At 33.6% G+C, this 18,476-nt stretch overlaps 2 protein-coding genes across 4 annotated transcripts in view; one reads left to right on the top strand and one right to left on the bottom strand.

Moving 5' to 3' along the window:
• LOC145293043 (thymocyte nuclear protein 1-like) overlaps positions 1–18,476 on the top strand; it is a 177,672-nt gene that overhangs the window by 24,548 nt on the left and 134,648 nt on the right. For both annotated transcript variants that reach the window (XM_080139352.1, XM_080139351.1), the window contains 2 exons: positions 6,263–6,372; positions 10,005–10,073. In XM_080139352.1, coding sequence (XP_079995478.1) covers positions 6,325–6,372; positions 10,005–10,073 — 117 coding nt within the window. In that variant the 5' untranslated portion in view covers positions 6,263–6,324. The remainder of the gene's footprint in view (positions 1–6,262; positions 6,373–10,004; positions 10,074–18,476) is intronic.
• LOC145293042 (leucine-rich repeat-containing protein 56-like) overlaps positions 1–18,476 on the bottom strand; it is a 252,031-nt gene that overhangs the window by 137,632 nt on the left and 95,923 nt on the right. The window lies entirely within an intron of this gene.

Below are 18,476 nucleotides of genomic sequence, written 5' to 3'. Positions count from 1 at the left end.
AAAGGAGATAACTCAACAATAATTCATACTAGATTTATGTTGTAATGCCTATAAATTCACATTAATTGCTTAAAAATGATTGTCTTTATAAAAATAAAACTACTTGATCAATTTATGATTTTTGGAATATAACATTTTTGTTTTGTTACAAGTATGTACATCTTACAGATTTTTCTTTATTTTTGTTTCTTAGTATAGAGGCAATTCTGGAGATGAACCCAATTATACATGGTAATCGCTCAAAAAGCAGGAAATTTAAGGTTGTAAATTTTATTGTGTCTGACTTGTTCATGTTTTCAATTTATACAAACAACATTTTTAAGCATCTGTGAATATAATATAATTGAAAAACTTTATAAAAATTATTGGTCCTTGTTGAGAAATCCTTCTATATTAAAAAACAAAAGTAAAGAAAAATCTGTATGATGTACATACGTGTGACAGAAAGATATCATATGTAAAAAATCACATAAATTGATTAAGTAGTTTTATTTTATAAATAAAATAATTTTTAAGGAAATTTGAGTCTTTTCCAATGGCTCCTCCTTCCCAGTGTTAAGAATGGCCTTTTAAAATCTCTCAAATTTGAATTATTTGGAGTTATCGCTCTTCTTCTTTCAGACTGTTTTCAATATGGTGTCACAAAATCGTCTTATAGTTTCACCATAAAATTGGATTTTCTTATTTAAAAGTAAAACTACTTGATCAATTCATGTGATTTTTGGCATACACTATTTTCTTTCCATCATGAATACTTAGATAATATAGATTTTTCTTTATTTTTGTTTTTTAATAATTTAAGGCTAATTCTAGACAAGCACCAACTTATTCTTTTGTAAATTAACTTTTGATAAGTTTCCATCTTTTCTAGCGATCACCCTGTGTATTTGGTGAATCTTTTGAAGATAATATATTTATCTTCTTTTAAATGCATCTTTGCCATTTCAGAAAAACTTCTCTCAAATGGGATACTATTCGATTACAAAATCTGGTTCTTGTCCAGAATTCCCCCTATATTAAAAAAAAAAAAAAAAAAAACTAACAGAATCCATGTACCAGTATTGCCTGGTGGAAATATGACACAAAGCCAGAACAGATTCAGTAAAGGACCCCCCCCCCTCTTGAAAACAAATGAAACTATGATTATCTAGTGCTTTATCATGTGAGTCACATAAATTATTGACTATAGATAAACTGCTAAAAAATCTTAACCCAAAGAGGTGGTTGTGGTTGCTAGTAGCCAAAATGAAATCATCTGGCTTCCACTGCCAGGCATTGTCTGGCAGTGGCAGCTAACAAAAACCACTTGCTGTCATTGACATTGATGATTATTAGCGATTAGTGTTGTTTTAGGGCGGGTACTTGCGTGTACTGGAAGTCACTATGTCACCGTTTCTGGCATCCATGACTAGTATCAGCCTAAATTGGACAGCTCCAAAATGAAATTAGCTATCACTGGATGTCAGTGGGGAGCACTTGTGGTCAGCAATGTTTTTAGGCATTTGGTGGCATTCTCAGGCAGTTACTTGTGTTTACTTGCCTTTCTTCAATTATCGGCACTGGTGGTTATTGGCGATTAGTGTTGATTTAGGGTATTTACTTATGACTGCTCCAAAATTAAATTGTCTGTTTTCAATGGCTATTACTGAATGACAATGGTGAGCACTGTTTATAAAATCGCATGTCTTCAATTATCAGGCACTGTCATCCTGTGACGAGCACTGTCATCCAGTGACAATTATGACTGTTATTGGCGGTAACTGGGGGTTAGTGCTCTTTTAAGGTGGTTACTATCACTGGTGGGCACTACTGCCTTGAGGCATTTACTTCTGGGCAGTGGTTGCTTTAACAGCTCTCTGTCACTGTCAGTAAGTGGCAGCCATGACTAGTGTTATGTTCTAATCCTGTATAAAGCAAAGGGTACCCTATTCTTTGTTCTACTTAATACTCATTTGCTACATTGCTGTAGATATTATATTGCAATGTGTTTTTGTACTTTTGGAGAATACAGACCGTGCTATATTTTAGATATGATGTTCAAATTAAATTAAGCTTTATACAATATTTATTGTTTATTAAATTGTTAGGTGTCTCCCATGCTAAGACTAGGTTTATAAATAATATCGTTATCATTTCAGCACAGTCCGTATTCTGCATGTTGGTAAGAACATTTGGTATAACCTTTTTTGTGTCAAGTTGCCAAATTTTTATGCAGAATCTTTGATATCTTATTGCGTGTAAATTAAGTTGTGTGTAATTTTTATGGATGGTGAAAGATGCTAAAAATAAATAATGAAAGTAACATTTTTTTTTTGCAGTTGTTTATTGTGTTCATTTTATTAATTATAGAGGCCTCCATACATTATTTGGAAAATAGGTGCTAAATTCCAGTTGCACTTGTATTGAATTCAACTTCAATTGTCACCAACGCTCGCAATAGTAATACAATAACCTAAGACTAGGTTTATAAATAATAACGTTATCATTTCAGCACAGTCCATATTCTGTGAGCAGCCGGAGTCAAGAAGAGCTGAGCAGGGCACTCGGTTCACATACACAGTTATCGTAGGTTGCGCGTCACTTAGATCTTGTCTGGGGACCGGGGCGGCACGGACATCCTGCCCCCTGACGTGTTTCCCACACAGTCTTAGGTTAGGTGCCCTATGTCGCCACATTGGAAACAGCACAGTCGCCCTTGCCTTTTGTCAGTGCAGCTTCTAGCAAAATCACATCGGTAACATCTTCTATTAGTCGCGGGGTTCAGACTGGGAATCTCTCCGGCCTCGTTCTGGGCTGCCTTTGTCGCCATCACAACTGGTTCCCCCAGCTCCTCCTCATCTCTGATGATACCTCGGGCGTGTTCCATCAAGTGCTCCATAGGTGTTGCGGACACACTGGTAGAGGCTCCCAACAATTGCTTAACACAGGTGGGAAGGCCAGCCACAAATGCATATGCCAATATCTTCTCCGACACTCCATTGCCAAATAGCACAGAAAGTTTCTTCAATTCCGCAAAGAACACATCCATGGTGTCTCCCGGCATGAGCTTCCTGGAGGCGAATCTTTTATAAGCCGTGCAAGGATCCATTGCAAATGCCTTGTACAGTGCATTTTTTATAGCAGTCACATCAGCCTTCTTGGTGGCACTAAGTTGCTGATACACACTCAGAGCGCCTCCAGCCAATCTCAGGGGAATCACAGTGTGCACTCTCTTTACCTCACAGCGATTGCAGGTCAACTCGACCCTCTCAACCCAGTCAACGAGAGATGTGAACCCATCAAACTCTGGAATCAGTTTCAGATCAAACTTTGAGTCGGTCATTTTTCCCAGCAATAGCCGAGATAGCTTGTATCGAATTCAACTTCAATCATCACCAACGCTCGCAATAGTAATACAATAACCTTGTGACTGTAAACAACACTGTTCCCTCCTCTCACTCAAGCTTGCTTTTTATGCAGTTTTTCACCCTGTCTCATTTGCATGTGTGCCCTCTGTTTTTCTTACAATCTGGCAAGACCACAGTTTATAAAACACCAGGCACCATCTTTTTTTCTCTTTTCCCACCCAACACTTCCCTGCGCCAAGTCCACCCCTCCTCCGTCACGCCACCGCTCGCACACACATCCACGCAATGCACACATACGTGGACACATGCTACTCTGGTGAGTATTACAGCACCCACTTCAAATGAAAATCCTTTAATGATTAAAATAATTTTAGGCTGTGGTTGAATTTACTATTTTAAAATTGACAATAGTCATTTTTATATAATGTTAAAATATATACATATATTTTTTTAAAATCGTTACCTAAAATTACATATTTAAAACTTCTCATCACAGAATATTGGAATTTAAATCAATATTTTCCCCAAAGATCGTCTGCTCCTTTGCCGCACATTGATTGGCGTCTTAATGTCAGATTACAATGAAACCTGAGCACATGGCGTCATGTTCTGAGCAAAGCTGAGAAGATGGTGAGTTATGTCTGGTTCCAATTCTGCACAAGTACCTGAAAATTAATTATTTTTTAGAAGTTTATTTACTTTTTTATAATTTAATTAATTATATATTAATGAGGAAAAAATGCTGAGTTTTTTTTTTTTTTAGACATTACGTTGATTTTATGTCTAATTTTTTCTTTACAACTTCAAGGTAAGTGAAATAAAAATGGGGTGTTTATACATATATATATAAAAAATATTTTCAATTAATTTAAATTTTTCAGCTTTATAAAATGTCGGAATTTTGTTCAACCTAAATTTATTGTTTACTTTTCATAACACGAAATATCGGGTAGAGAACCTACAAAAAAATATTTATTCTCATATATTTGGCAAAAATTGCTTTAAAAATATAAATTAAATATAAGTATCGAAAATTTTGTAAAAATCTGGTCATTAGTTGATTTTTGTTAGATTTATTAAACACATGTTTATGATTTTGAAATGATTACAACATAGGAATGTTGTTTTATCGATAATGTAAACAATTTTAGTCTTGCATTTTCATTATTTTGCTATGCTGGGGAATATTTTGTTTGATTACTACCAGTTTATTTTAGGCTTCTTCTTTTGAATGGTACAAAAGTTATGATAATATTAACTTATATTAAAATTACATGAAGAGCATGAATATAGCCCATATAATGTGTACCATACATTATACAATTACATACATTAAATAATTTTTGTGACCAAAATAGGATGTTTATTTTTTGTGATATTTGAAACTTGGAAATGTTGTGAGAATGAAATGAATGGAAGTCATCGACTTCTTCACCCTCGATTAAATAATGGCATTGTTGTCACTATTTCTATAGGGGACAATATGTGCAAAATCTAAGATTGCATAAAATTTTGGACAGCATAGAATATAATTTAAGTGCATTATTTTGTTTCACTTTATCGCAAATGTTTGTAGAATTCAATTGTTAAAATATTACCCGCCTCTGAAATAATCAAAAATGACATCATTGACAATATGGGAAAACCCAAAAAAGAATGCAAAGAAGAAGGCCAAGAAGAAGAAAAGGCTAGAGAAAAAAATGAAAGCCATCTGAAATGTGTTAAATCTACCTTTATTCTTGCTGCTGACTGCACAAAAGTGTGTTTGTACTTTTTTTTGTGTGTGTGTTTTTCTGGGGGGAGGGTATGATATCCAATACCTTCATCGATTTTCATGCAAAGTTTTTGCTAACCGATTATGTTTTTATGTGACGGGATTATTGGAGGACGGCATGTTGTTTTGTTATTAACAGGTGTTTTTAACTGTTCGAAAATCCCTTAACCCAATATTCAATAAATCTGATAAACATATGTGAATAGCCAATCAAATTGACTGGATAAGAGGAGTTTGTATTTTATGTAGGTTACTCAAAAAAAAGCGAAGTTAAAAGGTGTGGAAAAATGTGGCAAATGTATATAAGTTCCTGGTTTTGTTGAGTAAAGTTTGAGGAGAAAATAATGAGTAAGTAGCATGCTATCACCTGTACATATGACTTATTTGATAGTGACTCTTGTTCGAAATATAGGATCTTATGATAATGAATAAAATCGATTGTTAATATCTGTAAAAGCTACGCCAGGTATTGGCAGATAGTGTGACCATAGTGAATTTATATGTGGCATCCATGTATTTGTATTGCTATAATGTTTGTTCTTTTTTTTCTATAGGGAAAAAATTTACTTTTTTTTTATATATAAAATATAGAGAGAAGAATATCCGTAAACTGATGTTTTACTTGTAAAATAAATGTTTATTTACATATTTTTTAAAAATATTTCTTCACAGAAACATTTTTAAAGAAATAATTAGTATTGAATGTAAAATATTTTGTAAAATATAATAAAGTAAAATCAATTAAATAAATGGATATGAAATCGAATGTATGGTTAGATAAATGGAAAAGAAAATCAATGAATGCTAACAGTGAAAAAAATGAATTTTCACATGTAATGATTTAAATAAAACATGGAAAAGAAAATGAGTAAATGTTAACATAGTTTAAAAAAAAATATGAAAGATCACAATAGATTGAGTTAAGGAACATAATTCAGCGGAGTCTTCTGATTAACTAACACTGTTACTTCCAAGGACTTTGAAAACCGGAACTCATTTGGATGGGTTAATATGCGATATTGCCACTATAATATATTTTCTTTGCCATACAACTCCTTTTTGAAACGTCTGAGCTGACAATAGTTTTTATATTATTGTATCGGTTCATTACAGCCTTCATTGTTTTTATTTTCTTTTGTAGATGAACCATCATCAGTGAAAAAAACTGCCAAGAAGGAATCAGTTTCTTATTGCAATTGGTTGATGAAATCAGAACCGGAGTCGAGATTTGAAAATGGAATTGATATGAAGGTGAGAAGCTCTTTTGTTTATGTCGGATACAATTGGCAACCAAACTGAGATACTAAAATAGGTACACTTGTATATTGACGTCAGCTTCAAGAAAAAAAATTCTGATGCATTTTACTCTTATTCACTCAAAACAAGACATATTTCCCCTTGGACATAAGGGGCTACTATTTGAGACCACATCTACAGAAATGTAAGGGGCTACTATTAGGGGAGTTAAACAGCAAGATGTCTGTTCACATTACATTTAAACCTCTGCATATTAGTAGAATCAAGGAAGCAAGAAACCTGGATAGAATTCCAAAATCTAGCAGTTTGAGGGAAGAAACTATTAGTATTAGAGTAGATGATCTGCTGCTTGTCAGGTTAGTCAAGGTGCCACAACTAAACTAGATGTGCCCATAACCCCTTGGATCACCATCACTATTATTTTTTTTTTGTTATGTTTGTTTCCACAAATGAGGAACAATCAATGATATGAGGTGCTTTCGATAAATTTCCAGAATTTTGTGTTGTGGGTACTTTTATCGATAGTTTACACATGAAGCTCTAGTCCTCTTTGAAGTAATCTCCTCCAGCTACTACGCACTTGTTCATTCCAACAATTTCTTGAACGCCCCATAGAAGTCTTCTTGTGTGAGCCAGTCAATGACCACCCTCGTCACAGCCGCTTTTATCTCCTCAATTGTCTTATAACGACAGCCTCTAAGGTTTCCCTTGAGCTTAGGGAATAACCAAAAGTCACAGGGAGCAAGATCTGGACTATAGGGAGGATGAGGAACTGTCTTGATGCCCATCTTGGTCAAATAGTCTGTGAGCTTCTCTGAGCACTTTATGAGGCAAACTTTGCACAAATCTTCCACATCTTTAGTTTTTCGTGAATAATTGTGTGTACAGTTTCCACATTGACATCAAACTGTGCACTTATTGTCTCTATAAACACAATGGTCCTTATACATGAAATTCTTTATTTGGCTAATCAACTTTGGTATTCTGAGGTCCTTGATATGATGTTAAACTATATCCAATAGTGAGCTCCCAGCTTGGGGGCTTTGGGGAGTGTGGCGCCACACCTTAATTGCCATTGCTCCCAGGTCCACTCTGACCCAGAGTGGTAGTACCTGTTAGGGTCCCAACCATGGGTTAAATAGAAATCGACTTTAAAAAAATATATTCTATTAAAAACTTTTTCTTCAAAATCACTGGATTTAGCATTAAATAACCTGAAAAGAGTTGATATGCCATAAAACAAAAACGACCTTTGGTATTCTGGTTTCCTTCCTCCTCACACATCTCTCATCATTCTCACAGACTTTTTTTGAATCTCTTATGCCACTCAAAAACTGATGCTCAATTCATGCAAGATGGTCCAAAAGCAGTCTGGAGCATTCCATACGTTTCTGTAGCATTTTTTCCAAGTTTAAAACAGCATTTTATTGCATATCGTTCTTCTAAAGTGTCCTCATGTCCAGATTGCATTTTTTTAATTCTCCAGCTGTGACAATCAGGCTTTAGTAGCATGTATTCCGATTCCTGCTGTAGCTGTTCATTTGAACTTGGAATCATAAAAATTGGTCATCATTTTATAAGCTGTATAGCAATAACATACTGAATTTTTCAAGAGTGTACGACAATTTTAAATGCCTGTACAAAAAAAGTCTGAAAACTTATTGAAGGCACCTTGTATGAACTAAGTCTGGTGGTTTATGGCAAGTTTTAAGACAACTCCTTTGATTTATGATTCTGAATTTTTGAGATTAGGATTGATAATTTGGATTATTTGTACTACTGTTCCCATCTTGACTGTTATTCGCACAACATTTCAGCCAATGTAACCTCCGACCTTCTTCAGGTGTATCTTGTCAAATTCTGGAATCTTTTTGTCGAAGTCTAGAATGCACACAATATTTCAAATGGAACATTTTATTTAATCTACGGGGTCAGCATACGTTCATTCTATCAGCCATGATTGGATAAAGTCTTTAGTAATTCGCAATTGTAATCTTCGTATTACCCTCACTTAGAATTGTAAAACATTTCTGTTGCAATATTTTTGACTAAGTGTCCCTCACAGTTGGAAGATTCTATTTATAAACGATGCTGCTGGGAACTGACGTATCAAATTAATTCACGTTCTGCTACCAACCAATCAGAAACCAGAATTGTTCCATAAAAATTAAACTTTTTTTAGCAACCTTGCATGTGTTTTCTTTGTGTCAACACAGGAAGAATCTTTTGCTCTGTGGTTTCCAACTCAAGAACTGTCTACTGAAAAGCAGCCACCTCCAGGACTTGTATAGAATAACCATCAGAAACTGTTCTGAAAGTAAACATGGCTTACAACTCAAGAGGTTATGCACCCAGCGTGAGACTTTATTTTGATGGATCAGAATCAAAATTAGAATTGTGGCAAGTGAAATTCTTAGGATATCTATGAATCCAAAAGCTACACAAAGTACTTCAGGCACAGCCTGAAAACAGAAACGATCTCAACTTTATTGAAAAGAACGCAACTGTCTTTGCGGAATTAATACAGTGCTAAGATGACCGAAGTCTATCACTGGTAATGAGAGAAGCCCTGGACGATTACTGCAAAGCATTGAACATATTAAGAGAGCATTATTTATCGAAAGGACAACCCAAAATTATCTCTTTATATACTGAACTGACCTCTAAAACGAATGGAGGCTGAAACCATTACAGATTATATTATAAGAGCCGAAACCACCGCAAATTCTTTAAAAATGTCTGGATAAGTTATTAGCGACAGTCTGTTAATCTCCATGGTCCTCAAAGGGTTACCGAGTGATTTCAAGCCATTTACCACTGTGATAACCCAGAAAGAAAAACCTATGATTTTTAGTCAATTCAAGCTGGCACTCAAAAGTTACGAGGAAACTGAGAAAATGATCACAGAAAAAAAATGAATCTACAAATATTATGAAATTTAAAAATGCACGCATAAAAACACCAAAATTAAATTATACCCATGCCTGGAATAAAAACTTTGCCAAGAACAATTTTTCTCCTAAGAAAAGTACGAAAATTATTTGCTATAATTGTGGGAAACCTAATCACCAGAGTTTCCAATGTAGGGACAGGACTTTCAAAGGAGACTCCATTAAAAATGTGGAGAGCTCCGTTAGTGAACATACATTTTTATTTTCATGTACGTTTGACACTTCAACAAACAATAATAATTTTCTCGTGGACTGTGGTGCAACGGCACATGTGATTACGAAGGAATCTGATTTTATCAATTTTGATCCCAACTTTAAGCCTCAGAATTATTTTGTAGAACTCGCTGATAGCAGTCAAGTAAACGATATTGTTTTGAAAAGGAGCGATGCTAAAATCTCGCTAAGGAACAATAAAGGTGAACTTTATTTCTGTATTCTATAGAACACTCTTCTAGAATACATTATTATTAAAAATTTAAGTATGAAAAGCTTCAATTTATATTATTCTTCTTTGTTTTATTGTATTTTATCTTTTATTATACTGGCCAATCAAAATGAACAATATATTTTAACCTTGCAATACGCTATCACATTTACATTTTCTTAAGCTTATTAATATATAAGTATGATTGGGATTAATTTTTGCTTCTATGTTTATTTTCTTTTTCTTTTTAGTTTAGTATAGAAGACTTGCAGAAATGTCCAAATCAGACCGACTGCTGGGATGGTGTTCGAAATTACCAGGTAGGTGTGAAGGTTTTTCATTTGATATAAGTAAAATTAAGTCTGTCTTCTGTCTGCTCAACATTCAGAAACTACTTGTTAATTTCTATATAAATAACCTCTGACCCAAGAAGTGTCATAGGTTTATAAACTTAACCAAGGTCAACCCTGACCCATGAAAAGTCAAGGTCTGAAAACAAAAAACAAAAAACAAAATGGAGGCATGATATGATTGGAATCAACGGTTTTATGTTAATATAATTGTGACAAAGAGTTCTATTCAAAAAAGACATTTAAAAAGTTTATGGATGAAAATATTCCATACTAGCTGTACTTATGTGCCATCACTTTGAAGTAAAAGATAAAATGACTGACTTGTTTTCAAAGAAACAGATATATAATATTTTTTTAATAAATAATAACAATTATTTTATACCTACAGACACTAGTGTATCATGCTTACACAATTATCGTTGTAGGAAGTGATAATTATTGCTGATCGGAAAATTCAAACCCAATCAATCACCCTTGACTTCGTAGGTTCACATTCTACCTAAAGGCCACCGGCAATTAACTCAAGACTTGAAGGAAATTAAATGCCTATGAATTACAAGTCAATGGGCATGTACAGTAAACGGTCAGAGAGTATTCAACAATGAGAAGTCACAATATTACATTTGTGCTAAAATTGACTGCTTTTTCTTAATAATTTAAATAGGGCTTAACTTCCTGTTATTACTATAATATTTTAAAAACATTAACAATTATTATTATTATTATATATGTCACTTGAACTATACCAAAGAAACCAATTGAGATTATCAGCTATTAATCTATGGACATAAAAATCCTGACTGAATAAGAAATCCAGCATCTGGTATGAATTTTAATTTTAGAAAATCTTGAGTTGTTCATAATCACAGCATGGAACCTTGTATCTGAATGGACATTAGTTTTTCTATGCTTTTCTAAATAGTTTCCCTTTACAGGCCTGCTGTCAATAGCATGCAGCTATGAACTCCATTAAACATGCAACGTTGTGTGTGTTTTCACTAAGAAAATACTAAACAAAGAAAAGCAAGTGAGAGCTTATTTCAATCTTATGTTATGTAGTAGTCTCAACAAAGTTATTGGTTATTGTTATGTTCATCTTCGTCGCCAACTGTTATGTTGCAGGTTGAACCAAATAACGTATAAGGCAATACAAATGAAGACTCAACAAACAAAGGTAGATCAATAAGAAGTGTATTAGGAAAAGTATATTTACAGTATATTTACATAATGGTTGTCAAGTAAGAGAGTCTTGGCTGGAGAACATATCTGCTCTCGGCTCGACCTTCGGTGGCTTCTGGTTAACACACACTCAGACTAACCGAGTCTTACTATTTATGTGTAATATTATCCACATATGTAAATGAGTGGGTGCCACCACAGCAGCTATGTGGCATATAAATATAAAAAGTAACATCATGCATAACCAGTTGTGGAACTTTACAGACTTTTGTATATGGAGCCACTAAGAACATAAATCCCTACATTTGTTTAACAGGGCTCTATGGACAAATTTATCTTTAGTTGGCCTTTGACAACTAAGTATTCTTATTTACTAGCCAAAGAGAAAAGTTGCTAGCCAAACCCACATAATTTTTGGAATGTGACATCTTCGTTCCATGGCAAGTACATACATAATAAAGATTTTTCTGTATTTGTTTTTTTTTTTAATAAGTGTAATTCTAAATATGCACGAAATTTTATGTTGAGAAGTGAAGACATAAACTTTCAAATTTCTTCAGATGTTTTTAAACAGTCTTTGTTTAAAAAAAAAAAGAATATATTGTTCTAGTAAACCTTATAGTTTAAATAATTCGACTTTGTGGTTGTTTTATTAAAAAATAAATAAAGATTGAAAAGATATTTTTTCACTCAGTAACGAGCTTTGGAAGATTGTCGGTGAAAGAAATACAATCGTCAAAAGGCTTTTTATTATTTGTAATTGCCACTTGGAAAAATCACTCACAAATGCGACTGTAAAGTCCTGTTTAAGTAGACGGTGTTATAGTTATCAGCATGAGTATGTTCTGTTCAAGTTAAATTGTGACTAAAGAAAGTCATTTTTTCCTGGTTTTACTGGATATTAATTTCTCCAAGCCATTTCCTGTTTTGGACGTCATAGGAAATAGATGATGTTGGTTAATTTGTCGATCCCACCCAATTACATTTCCTGCTTTCTTATTTGTTTCATTCCATTTTGGCACAATTTTTTTGATAAAAATAAAGATAAACTGAGTTTTTTGTACAATTCCAAAAATGTAGGGCAAAAGTAAAATATTGCTTTTAAATATAATTAATAAGAATATTCGTAAACTGATTTTTTTTTTTTCAAATGTGTTTATTTACAGAAACGTTTTCGTAAAAATAATCAATATTGAATGTAACATGAATTTTTTACATATAAATTAAAAATATATGGAAAAGAAAATGAATGAATACTTTTCTTTGTCTAGTATTTTCTTACAGTGAAAACACACGCAACATTGTATGTTTAGTCGAGTGCAGAGCTGCATGCTATTGACAATAGGTCTGTAAAGGGAAACTATTTAGACGTAGGGACAAACCCAACAATATGTATCCCTACATTTATAAATATCCTTCCTTTGTAATAACATTCTGTGTACAGTTATTGTGCATTATATTGTTTCTTAAAGCCATTCAACACAGGTTATCATGTAAAACAGATGTTAAACTGAATATGAGGAGATGATATAAAAAAAATGGCTATCAACAAATAATATATAATTGCTAGGAATAATGAATGCATGTGTTTTCTAATGGTATTAATGAAAGTGGTTTTACTGCAAATTAAACTACATAAAAAAGTAGATGGTGTTAGTTAATTTGGTGACCATGGCCAATTATGTTCCTTTAATCAATCTGAAAACCTTGCTAATATCACATGTTCTTTACTTAATCTGTTGCCATTCTTGCCGCTATATAACATGTCCTATACTGCTGAAGATCCCAGTAATATTATATGTCCTTTTCTTAATCTATTATGTATTCTTTACACATCATGGATAAAATTGTTATTATTGTTTTACCTACAACTGGCATGTGTTTTCTGGATTACTGCTGGAAAGACATATTGTCAGAAATGAATGACAGAATGAAGATGTTGGAGTGGTTTGCTAGACATGGCCTAATTCTTTTCTGTCAAACTCTTTGAAGTACTTGGTAAAATTCAGTTGTTAGTTACACTTTTTTGGGGGATTCAAGGTTCAATCTTTAGTACAGGCAACATTCAAAATACAATTACAAATTATTTAGGATTTCTATCCAGTCATGATTGATGGAACAAGAGTATGCTATCCCTGTGGATTAAATAAAACTTCAAAATTCAGTGCAGGTTTCTGAGTTTGATATAAATAATTCCCATGTTCAGCAAGATACACTTTAAGTAAGTTGGTGACGACATTGACCAAAACGTTGTGAAACTAACACTCAAGATGAGAACAATAGTCCAAAGAATTTTAATAATACAAATAATCAATCTTCATCTCAAAAATTTCAAAACAATGTTTTTTTTTTCTTAGTAGTCCATTTTTCTTTTTTTATTAAATCATTTATCTTTTCCGCCATCATCCTGTTGTCACATCACCACAAATTAAACTCAAACTTCTCTCTTCAAGAGCTCAGACTCAACTCCTTAAAACGTTATTCTTATTTTCTCACTCTCTGTCATCGCAGTTTGAGACAACACACTCGACTGTTGTAAACTTGATATCCCCAAACTAAAAATGTTGGCTCTAATCTTCCAATTTTACTTGATCCTCTTTTTCTTTTTTTCCCTTTTATAACAATACCCATCTTACTTATCTTACTGCTGTGAAACCGTTACAGGAGGGGTGAGGGCACAAGTTAAGAAGACAGGAGACCATGCAACAGCTGCTACTACAGCGAAGGCCAACAGCTCACCACCCTTTATCCCCCTCCCTTTGTTATACACACAATATATATGCATGAGTTGTGGTCTAACATCTTTACTTATCTTACTCCTGTGAAACCATTCCTGTCTCTCGGTTTGTCTATCTTTCTCTCTTTCCCTCTTCTCTGTTTACCTCACTCCTCTTCCTCTATTCTTTATATAATAAACATTGGAAATGGCTGAAAAAAAATGACCCCTTCTGATAAAACCTTGTCCAGCTGACATCCAAATAATAATTTCGTTTTATTTTTAGATACTATACATCCGTAAAAACACCAATCAAGAAAATATAAACTTTGTGCATCTTTAGTTAGAAGTTTTGGACTTTCAGCTATGCATACAATCCTACACATATAGACACTGCCTTTTATGCAATAGAAGATTGGCTGACAGACTTGATGATTTAATTCATAGTTTTTTTGCTAGGAGCAGTGTGTAATATCTGTTTTGATATTACACTTCATATTTTATGTCCTTAGTCAATGAATAAGAAATCCTTCTAGACTGAGGCAATTTATTTATTTATTTTTTGTCCCAATCTAGAGTGACTCTTTTTTGGGGAGCTGAATTTTATCCAAATTAAAAACTGACTTTCTATCTAACTCAGCCCCCATGAGAAGGCAGGTATATAGAAACTATTATTAGATAGATTCAGAGAAACATTTTTTTTTTAATGATGGCATCTTAAGAACAACAATTTTAATCTTTGTTGCTGATATTTGTGTAATCTTATTTTGTTTTTCTTGTATGCGGTCAGAAATATTTTGATCAAAGTTAAATATTAAAATTTACATCCTGCAATCAGAAGTCGTGAAGCTGGTCAAGTGTGATCAGGTTCAACTCTAACCACCCATTTTGTGTGAAGTAGAAAGTTCACTCTTCACTGTACTTGCATCCAGGGTTATCTCGATACATCCTAGTTGGTACATGTCATGGCATATATTAAAAAAACAAAATTTTTATGGTATAATCACTCTAGATAAGGCATGAAGCCACAATATAAGGCGCTAAAAACAAAAAAAAACATTACTTCAAGGTCAAAGTGTTAGATTGATTAATTCTGACCCAGAATACAGCAATACATCTTCCCCACCCCCCTGCTCATGGAATATTTCTACTATTATATAAAAGGAACTTTGTGTGTGTGTGTGTGTGTGTGTGTGTGTGTGTGTGTGTGTGTGTGTGTGTGTGTGTGTGTAAGAGTTTGTTCCCTATGGACTCGAAAATGGCTGGGCTGATTTTTATGGAACTTCACATGTAGGCACTTTATGTGCCTGGTAGTGTTCTTGGATAGGTTTTGTATCGGAATGTGTTCAATAAGTATCGATAATCAAAATAATCTGGTGAAAGAAGCAACAGGTAATTTTTACCAAAGTTAACACTTTCAGCAGCCTAACATCATAAGTGCATTTTTTTTTTTTTTTGATTTATTAACCACCTGATGAAAGCCAGGGAAACAACAACTATAAAGATGAGGATAAACGACCGCAAGTAAATAAATAAAAAATGTACAAATTACGCATCTCAAAGAATTCCAATAATTCAATAATCACAAGTGCATTTAAGAAGTTATATTATCACACAAGTCGAAAGGCCCGACATATAAAATCAACAGTAGCTTATTTGATATGACAGAGCCACGTTCGAAATTAATGTTTCTGTTTAAAGCACGATTGCACCATAATACTTGACTTTTTATGTTAAACTTTAATTCAAACTATTATATATTAAAAATGATTTTATAAAAATCAACAATAGGTTCTCTACAGTGGTAGACCACAATGTATTGTGGACTAAGTCATTGTGGGAAGACATGTGAAAATCAATCGATTTGATTGGAAAATGGGTGACTTCACTGATTTCAATGACAATGAAAACATCGGAGTGTGAAATATTCGTTGATCATCATTCTATCCCTGGGCAACATCAGGTCTCCCTGCTAGCGAAAACTAAATGGCAAAATAAGGGTCCCTTTTCTACTCTCCTTGTCATATATGGATGACATGAGTTGTTTGGTGGATTTACTGAACTTTGGAGGCAAATGGCTGGATAAATCACGGTTGAAAGATGACCTATCAGTAATCCTTGGATAAATCGGGAATTCAAATTATTTGGATTTTTCTGACTACTATTCTCATCTTGAGTGTTATTCTTCAGGTCTATCTGAAGAATGAGAAATACAAGAGTCTTATTCTAACATTGAATAACAACTTTATTGATCATCTTCATTAGTATGACTTGAATGAAAAGAATTAGTATTGGGAAGAGTTCCTGTGTAGAGACGTTGATGAAAGATTAGACAGACCTGTTGAAAGAGATAATTCATAGATACGTGTTGAAGTTGGTAGTCGGAGCGTGCATCTATGTATGGACAGAGACGAAAGATTAGAGAATCCTACGGTAGAAAGAGTTCATGTGTGTACCGCATTGAAGTCCGTGTGGCTTGTGTGTTTTCTTGTTGATCCAGGACTAAAGCACCCAGGCAAGGTCGTGCCCCAACGGGGGAGTTTGTTATCAACAAGAACCAGGAAAGAAAGAAGGATTTGCTATGTGTTTAACTTTTTATAAACTCAGTCATGTTGTCAACTTCTCTAAGTGATGGTCTTTGATTGGATAAGCCGGAAAGGAAGTTGACCACTACAACCAATCAGCAATAATATCATAAAGCAAAGATATTTAAAATCCTAAGCCGTGAGTATCTCTGCTCCTGCTGCTACATATCCTGTTAAACTCAATAATTTTTCTGTCAAACTTGGGAATCTGCATAGAATTTCAAGTAAGACCCTTTATTCAATCAATGGGAGTAGCATGCTCCCATACCATCGGTTATAGCCAGGTAAAAGTCCAAAGTAATTCATGATTGTATTCCGAGTATCGCCACACTGAGGATTGAACCTTCAACCTCCAGAAGGGTATCACTAACAACTGAATTGTACCAAATACTTTATCCACTACGCCATGGACCTTTCTACTTGGCTATGGGTGATGGCACAAGAGCATGTTAACCCTGTGGATTAAATAAAGGGTTCCGTTTGAAATTCTGCACAAATTCCCAAGTTTGACAAGAAAGGTTCCTGAGTTTGAAGAGATACACCTGAAGAAGGTCAGAAGTTACATCAGTCGGAATGCAAAACTGCAAAAAGTAACATCTTAAAAACTGAAAAAATCAATTAGAAGATCGATTATTTCTGAAGATCAAGTATAAAAATAATATAAAATATTGCTTCCCCCCCCCCCAACAAGTGAAGAAAAAAAAATGAAAACTTTCATCAAAAATTAAAGCACAAATATTTTATATTATTTTTATAATTGATTTTCAGTAAAGAATTTCTAATTGCTATTTTGGATTCTTCGGACTCCTGTTCTCCTCTTGAGTGTCATTTTCACAACGTTTAGGTTGATGTAACCTTTGACATTCATCAGGTGTGTCTTGTTGAACTTGGGAATTTGAACGGAATTTCGAATAGAACCCTTTATTTACTTCACAGGGTAGTATGCTCTTGTTTAGTCAGCCATGATTGGATATAGGTCCTAAGTTATCCACAATTGTATTCTTTGGTCGCCCACACTGAGAATTGAATCTTCCACCATTCAGGAGAATGTCACTTTTACAATTGATTTTTCCAAGTACTCTAATCTCTGTATCTGAGAAAGATTGCCAAGTTTGACAATATACACCTGAAGATCAGAAATTACATCAGCTGAAACTTTGTGAAAATGACACTCAAGATGAGAACAGTAATCCAAAGAATCCAAAGAATCCAAATAATACGAATAATCAATCCTCATCTCAAAAATTAAAAAACGTAATCTTCTAATTGTTTATTCAATGAGTTTTCTTGTTACACCAAGTTTTTAGGATGTTACTTTACTTACATACATACATACATATATATATATATATATATATATATATATATATATATATATAACAAAATAAAGACAACAAAGATTGGATTGATAGCAACAAGTAGTATATTTTCATTGTTCATTACAATTGTTTCGAAACCATTTGGACAATTTCAAACCTTATATCATTTGAAAATATTCACAAGAACGGCCTCCATTCAGACGTTACGAAAAACACTTGTTTTAAAAAAAATCCACAACAAACGGAAAATGGAAAAAAGCTCTGAAGGAAGAAATGTAGGTAAATTTTTTAACACATAGTTTTCTTTAAAAGGAAAATGGATGCCATATTGTTCATGAAAAAAAGTGTCTATAAAAACAAGTGTCTCAACGTCTGAAGAAAGGCTATTCTTGTGAGTATTTTCAAACTATATAAGGTTTGAAATTGTCCGAATGGTTGTGAAACAATTGTAATGAACAATGAAAATATACTACTTGTTGCTATCAATTAAATCTTTGTTGTCTTGATTTTGTTAAAACAATATATGAATGCTCGATTACAAAAACTGGTAATTTTGAAGTTTACAAATTAA

Source organism: Euprymna scolopes, chromosome 14 (assembly GCF_053919585.1).
Source record: "Euprymna scolopes isolate OS-2025 chromosome 14, ASM5391958v1, whole genome shotgun sequence".
Lineage (NCBI taxonomy): Eukaryota > Metazoa > Mollusca > Cephalopoda > Sepiida > Sepiolidae > Euprymna > Euprymna scolopes.
Note: the sequence above shows the minus strand (reverse complement) of the source record. Positions and strands in the feature narration are given on the sequence as shown.